The 7,714-nt window shown below is 38.5% G+C and overlaps 1 protein-coding gene across 1 annotated transcript in view; it reads left to right on the forward strand.

The window, feature by feature from the left end:
- The first annotated feature begins 2,009 nt into the window (after positions 1-2,009).
- LOC136833647 (uncharacterized) overlaps positions 2,010-7,714 on the forward strand; it is a 65,553-nt gene continuing 59,848 nt past the window's right edge. The window contains exons 1-2 of the mRNA XM_067095787.1: positions 2,010-2,339; positions 7,485-7,595. Coding sequence (XP_066951888.1) covers positions 2,310-2,339; positions 7,485-7,595 — 141 coding nt within the window. The 5' untranslated portion in view covers positions 2,010-2,309. The remainder of the gene's footprint in view (positions 2,340-7,484; positions 7,596-7,714) is intronic.

The following is a 7,714-nucleotide window of genomic DNA, read 5'->3' on the forward strand; positions in this document are numbered from 1 at the left end:
ATCGTGTAGTGATGTGTGTGTTTGTGTGTGTCTGTGTGAGTGTGTGTGTGTGTGTGTGTGTGTGATTCAGAAATGTCAGCTACCTAAATTATGTGAACTTTGTTACAATTGTGATTCGTTTGAGTGTCATTGAATTTGTATTAATTCCCTGAGAGTGATTCGTTTTCATTTTTAATATAATCACCCATTTGGTATGTTTAATTTTTAGATATCTCGTTGTCGTATCTCACAGCATCTTACGATCTGTCTTCATGTCAATTGGGACTGCTAAGTGAGTGGTAGCATCTAATTGTGGTACTGTTTATTAATAATAATATTAGTGATATCTACATAATTAAGAAACCGCAAATGAGTGCAGTGTTGTTGTTGCGCAACTTTTTTAGCGGCTTTTGACAAAGTAACAACACTAAGCATACATTTAATTAGCTTTTCCAAACAATAAAATTTTCACTACACGCTAGACTCATGAGATATGCAATGTAAACATTTCTTAACCGCAGAGTTACAATCCGTTGTTCTTTTATTTGCTGCACACTCGCCCCAGCATGATAATATCATCAGTAGCGACTTTTAAAACTTGAAAAAATAAAACGGCAAATTGGAGTACAAATATATTCAAATGTACATGTGTGTTTCGAAGCGCCTTGCTCGCTCACTGAAGAAGGACCATGACGCTCCGACACTGTATGTGTTTCTGAGTATATTTATTCTCCAATTTATAGGGTTTTTTCTTCGTCCCAGCGTGAATCTTTTCACCCTTTGCAAGGCATTCCTCTAGCTTTATCTCATGAACCTCATGAAAAAAGTCTCCACCAACTAGTTCGCATTTCAATATGTAATCGCTAGTACCGTATTCACAACTGCTGGCTTATCTGAAATATTTGAAATCTCGCTCTCTTAATATTTCTCGGCATTCGGCAAACGCTCATTTCTTGCAGTCAGGCGACGTATAAGACCTTTTGATTCTTCACTCGATAATTACGTATCATAACTTTTAGTGAAAGCTTCTTCGCATTTTTTGTGGTTACGTTGTCTATTTTACGTGCACCATTCCCGCTCCCCACCACCAACCCCGAGTTTAAAATTCATAATTATTTTCTTCTCTGTAAACCTGCTGTCAGTAATTTGAATTCCTCCCAAAGCCCCGGCTACGACTTTCTTTTGTTTTCTACCCCGTTCATTGCTTGCAGACTCAACGGCCAGGAGATTCTTATCGCTGTTCTTCCTCTTCTCGATAGCATCGACATACGAAGAATTCAATGCGTCACCACTGAATGCCTCTCCTATCTTACAAACGGTCTCATCTACCGCTTCATCCACCTTCACATAAATATGATAAACTATTTGCTCAAGTGTCAGCCCATACATATTTTAAAAGTTCCCACCCACTTTTCCATTAAAACTATGAGCTGGGACTGGAATATAAAATTTACGCCAAAGGCGCTGATAGGGAAATTGAGTGTAAAAAGTTTTTAAATGTATAACGGAGGGAAAACCTCGCAGTTGCACTATGAAACACTTGTTAGGAGAGTGTGAAAAGTAAAATGGAAGAAAGTGAGTATGAATGGAGGTGCAATAAAAGGAATGAAAGGGGTTGCAGCTAGAGGCCGATTGGACACTTGCAAAGAACCTCAAGTACTGCCTACAGTGCACCGCTTGAGGAGCACTGACGGCACTACTTTCCTAAAGGACAATAAAACTATGAACTAAGTAGTTAACTGACAAACAAAAGTTCCTCAATCAGAGCACAGGTATTAATGAGTCTGTAACACTTTTAGCAGAGACTTCACGAATGGTTTTACAGATGAGTGACGTTTTTGTTTCCATTTTAAATGATTGATGATCAGCTATATTTTCTGTGCTTCCAACTCCTCTTTTATTAAATACACACAAAGTCACCGAGCTTCGTGTCTGCCTAAAATAGAATTTTCGCCTGTGTTCGAACTCAGTCTGTGCAAGACCTGATTGGCAGGTGATGGTATGGGGCTCCCAATGATAGAGGCAGAGCGTCAGGTATCGAGACACGAAAGAGGGGTGATGCTTTGGCCTTGTTAACTATATAAAATATCGTTGACGATTAATTGGATACGGCAAAAAGAACATTTTTCAATCTAGGACTTTAGGGAAGTGGCAAGATGGCGGAAAGGAGACACGCCGTTCCCCCGACTGCCAAATACACCAGTCTAATCAAATTCATGCACGTTCGTGTTGATGTTCATCGCAGTGTTGTTTGAAAACACAGAAGGAGGCCGACGAATGTTTTCACCTTCCGTGTGGAATTTCCCCGTCCCCATGATTCACTTATCAAAATGTCCGTCAGGCACATAGATTTCGTAAAGGTGAGCTCAGAATGTGTTGTTGCGTCGTGATTTTGAAGCGAGCTACGAGATCTAATAAGCTGGCAAGCCTTTCGTAATGTGCCCTGACCCCCTCATGGGTATTTCAGGTTGGGGCGATGTGCCCCTCGTAATTCGTAATGGCTCTCTTTTACTGTATTATTCGAAAACTTAATTTTCCCGTGTTCTAACGTGTGCTTCGGACGTTCCTGATTTTTAGAGAACGCGGGCCCCCGTCTTACTTTTCGGGGGACCACTGTGGGCAATTGGGGTATATTTTTTGGGGGGGCGACACAAAACGAGTGAAATATGGGGACCGTTTTGCTAATGATTGTTCGCACTCATGTTAAGGTCGCGTTGCAGAATGTTTTCACAGTATTGTCATGCACTAGGCTACGACCTGGTAGCCTACCTGGTACCTTAGATTAGCTAGGTTAGGTTAGGTGTTATTTTATAAGTTGCCAGTACACGCTATGGAATTGTAACCTGCATTTTTGAAAAGAACTCTTCATTCTCGTTATTTTGAACCCATAAACACTATGCACAAATGATAAATAAAAAATTAATTAAATTACGACTTATAAGGTAAGAATACTGACCCCCCATGGCTAATACGGCCCGTAGGTAAAGTTATATTGGAATTTTAAGGTTCTTTTAGTGCCCTATCATTTCCTAGTCATTTTTGCATGAAGTACCCAAAATGGTTTTTCGTGCAAAAATGGCTGGCTGGAGTCTTATTGGCAACTTATAGAATTTCACCTTAGGTTATAATGGGGTTTTACTTTGGAAATTAATTTTTCCCATAGTATATTGTTTGCCATGACTGCAAACTGAAGCTGGCTTTTTCAAGCAATGTCAGATTTTCAAAAACCCACATAATTTGTGAAACATGTAACAAAAAAACCAATTACACTTCAGCGTTTTTTACGCACCGACAGTTCCAGGATAAAATAACAGAAGACATTGCAGATACGTTTACCCGCCCTTACCCACAGTGCACCTCAGCAGACTTCTGTGACAGCGTTAAAATACGGCATTTCATAAAAAATTTTGGCAACAGTAAACTTGTAAAAAGTAAAGCAGGAATTTTGTATTTTGCATTTTAAGAACACCTAAGATTACAATATAAAATCTTCAACCTCGAGTGATAGTTTAAAGTAGAATACAGTAATACCTTTGAACCTAACCTGAAGTAGAATGCTGTAAGTCACAGAGAGAAAAACAAACGGTTCTTTGTGATTGTTTGGAAACTATGCGGTGACTTCTTAACGGTCAAGGCTCACCTAATATGATTATTAGTAATTCCCTCCCATGATGAGCATTTGCTGGCAGGGTGAAGGACAGTGGCTGGATAGGATATGTCTATGGGCTTACAAGAAACTTGCAAATCTCGATGGAGTAAAAAGTGAAAGTGTACAAAAATTAAATTGGATCTCTGATCATATGTAAAGTGAGGGGGAAACTCGAGGATAAATCATGACTAACACAAGGGTAGATAGTGAATCAAATTTCTATGAAGGTGGAAAGTGAGGAAGATAAGTTAAGATAGGAGAAGTATTTAATGCTGACACATCAAATTCCCTATATGCTGATATGGCCACAAAGAAGAGGAAGAAGAGTGCTAAGAAGAACCTCCTGATATCTGAGTCTGCAGATAATGAATGGAGTGTTAAAAAAAATTATATAACTTAGGCTTTTGCAGATTTACAGAACGTAAATGCCATGTGAAAGAGAGAGGATAATCTGTGGTGTGACAAATGTGCAGCAGTTCATAGAACGAGGAATTGTAACTCTACAGATAAAAATGCATAAATTGCATAAGATTTTATAAGTCTGATGTAAATCATGTGGTGAAGGAGAGACGTTACATCACATCAGGGGAGAAGATTGAGAGGAATAGACAGAGAACTGACCATAAACATCAGTTCTTAGTGGCTGCAAATGGGATTTTACAGATAATAATAATTGGATAAAAATGAGAAATAATTGAAAATGACTTGAATGTCCGAGCCTAAGCATCCAAGGTGCTATTATGGTGTCCAGTTCAGTAAAAGATTTTGGAGTGATACTTAGAAGCATTTTTGGAAAATATTGGACAAAAGTACTTGGAAAATATGTCCCAAGACCATTCCAAAATGAAAAATACTATATATAAGGATGCATGTTAATTATGGTCTCAGATTATATATGGTATCCATCAGAGTGATGTACATATTGGACATTTTTCTGAATAGAAAGCAAATTTTGTGAAAGCATTACAAAGTAAGATTGCTGTAACTGGATACCTGTCTTAGTATTATCAGTTTACTTGTTTTCTATAATGAATTAAAATTTAGATAATTTTCTTGCCACCAAACAAATCCGGCAATGGTTTCATAAAAGTTCTATACTCATCCTATTAAAGTTTTTACATTAGCTTTCCTTTGTATGTTAGCTGTATAAAATAAGTTCTCTATGCTCATCTCTCTTCTGTTTTCTTTCTTCCTGAACTCCTTATTGGATGGTGTGGCAACATCAAGTGTGTCGTCATTTTCATACCTTTCATTTCCTCGAGGAATTTGTCATCACACCTCAGTTTGTCGTCCTTGTATTCGAAGTCACCTCCTTCTAGTTGCACCTATTGCTTCAGTTGAAGGAGTTTGGTCGTCCTTTCCCAAAGGAAGCTCATTCCTCCTCCACTGATATCCATGGCCCTTGTGAACTCCATAAAGAAAGTCAAGAGGTCTTAAGGCATCATCTTACAAGAATATTGATATTCTCCCATCTGCCAGAAGAATGTGTAATTTCACTCAGCCAAGGGTCTTTTTCATTACGTGAAATTTTTGGGCAAAGATAAAGAAGCTACCTTCCGAGAGACATGAAAGCTTCAGTGCCCCCAACAACCAAAGAAAGAGGCTTATGTGGTGGAATTGTGATTTGGAGAGACACTTTACAGCGTAGGCAACAAGACTCAAATGCTTCCGATAGCCATTGCAGTTAGGGACATTTTGGTAGATGGTAAACTAAGAGTGGAAGAAAGAGGAACTCCCAAGAGGTTATAATCAACTACTGTAGTCCTTTAATCCCCCAGAACATAGACTACTCAAGCCTGCAATGTTTCCACACTAACTGAAGATGAAATTCTGATAGAATTACATGTATCCGTAAGGACTTCACTTGTCACGGTCCTCTCCCTTCGGAGCTCTTATCTTTCTTACCAGATGTGACTTCCTCTGAATTATCTTAGTGTTCAACTTAAAATAATTTTTCTCCTAAGTCTTCCTTCAAGGCTCTAGAAAGTAAACCCCCTAGTTGTTTAATCACACTACTGTACTGACTTCTGTAGACTTTATTATTTATAATTCGTTGTTAAGATCACGTGGGTCGTGTCAGTTTGACATATGTAATAGTAAGAGGTTGGTATTTATGGAATGAATGGATGTATGAAATTTAGGGACAGCCCAAGCACTGGAACCCTAAGGTCACTCTGTGCTTTTCTTTGGCGAAAGGGTGAGATGGTGTGATACAAAAGATGAACACTTTAAAAATAAACACTTTATTTCCCAAATGGCTTTCAGAAGTCATGCACTCCTTTCATTAGAATACCTATGTTTTAGTTTAAGTAAATAAATGAGAAAGATAAGTTAGGAAAAATGAGAATATATGTGTTCAGAAGTATAAATAAGAAAAATAAGTCAGGATAGTAAGTTATGGAGATATTTGTATCTAAAAATTTTTGTATTTTAAACAGAAAACTGATGGTAATAATGGACAAGTTGTTTAGAAATTTGTCTCATAAAGTCAGGCCTACTACTTTGCTGGAAGTGCCCTCCTCCTCCCAGGCTCTGACTTTGTCAACATGCTGAATCAGCAGATAAAATTTGTAGTACAGGCAGTCCATGTTTACCGGCAGCATCGGTTAACGGCATTCTGGTTTTATGGCGCTTGGCTAACAACGTTGTTAACCAGATTTTTGGCGCCGATAACTGGTTAACGGCGCCATTAAGTGGTTTATTGGCACTTACGGCATCGTAAACACCATTTATTACCATAATTATTGTGGTGTTCAGGTTAATGACGATTTTTGGTTATCGGCACTTGGCCGGGAACGAAACCCCCGCCATTAACTGGTGACTGTGTGTAATAAGGTGATACCTCTAATTGGGGAGTATCACATTGCAAAAATGACAAAAGATACATTTCAACCTGGTGCTTCCTCTACTCATGACTCTCATGAATTATACAAAGCATTGTGATAACTTTAGTCTTTTGTAGGAGTGTCAGTTTTCTGCCTCTTCAGATTGACATACATATGTAGCCTACGGGGGTTTTGTTCTTACGCTGCGTTGTAAGCCGAAAAATCGTTGAAAATCATAAGAAAACCTTACTTTTAATCCTTTGGGTGTCTTGAAAATGACGTAACCTGCATTTTTATTGAGTTTCTCATCAAAAAACCTACAAATTTTGACCATTCTGCCATTTTGGGGCCATATTTCGTACGTCGGATCAGCGTCGTAACCCTGGAACATGCGTCGTAACCCCGGAACAGGCATTGTAAACCAGGAAAAAATTTTTGATAAATATATTTGAAGAGCTTAAGCTCGGAACATCATAAGCCGAGCCCGTCGTAACCTGGGGACTGCCTTTAATGTATTTTGAATTGCACCAATAGATCCCACTCTTGAGTGGCAGGTTATGGTAATAAATTGGTGTGAGACCACTGAGGCACATGCTAGATTCATAGGATGTGGAGAGTTGGAGCAGTCGCACAGCAAAGTGGGAGGAAACCAGAGGGAATGTTTGGAAATTAAAAGGCAGAAAGCTGTGCAGCTGGGGCCGAAGGGACATTGCATGTGAGGGAGGAGTGGCAAGTGTTGTTTATCTTTTCATAACTTCTCTGACTAAGCTCTTCATCGTTCTCCGCATCCTCATGAACTTGACGTATAAGCGTCGTGAAAGAAATTGTTTTATATCAGTCATGCAAAAAGGTCTTTTCAAAATGTGATTGATTGACATCCATTAAAGTTAGGACTGCTGTCATCACAGTTATGATCTTACTTTAAAATGTGATTGACTGACATCTATTAAAATTTGGACTGCTGTCTTCACAGTTACGATCTAAATTGATTTAGGTTTATACTGTTCATGTTTTTTTTATTTTATTTTCAGATTAAACCATCAAAGTGTCTGATGGTTGAAGTAAGGCCTCTTCGATGTTACATTGCAACACCATGTGGAATGATGAAAACAGGAAAATGGATGTCCTATGAACATTGGAAGGTGTGTTGTTCAAAGCACGTGACTACTACACTAATAGTTTTTGAATTGTTATTTCATTGCAGTCCGAGGACCCATATATTTTTCTCTGGTAGAAGTCATTAATATGATGAACTGTAATT

This window comes from Macrobrachium rosenbergii, chromosome 52 (assembly GCF_040412425.1).
Source record: "Macrobrachium rosenbergii isolate ZJJX-2024 chromosome 52, ASM4041242v1, whole genome shotgun sequence".
In the NCBI taxonomy this organism is placed as follows: Eukaryota; Metazoa; Arthropoda; class Malacostraca; order Decapoda; family Palaemonidae; genus Macrobrachium; species Macrobrachium rosenbergii.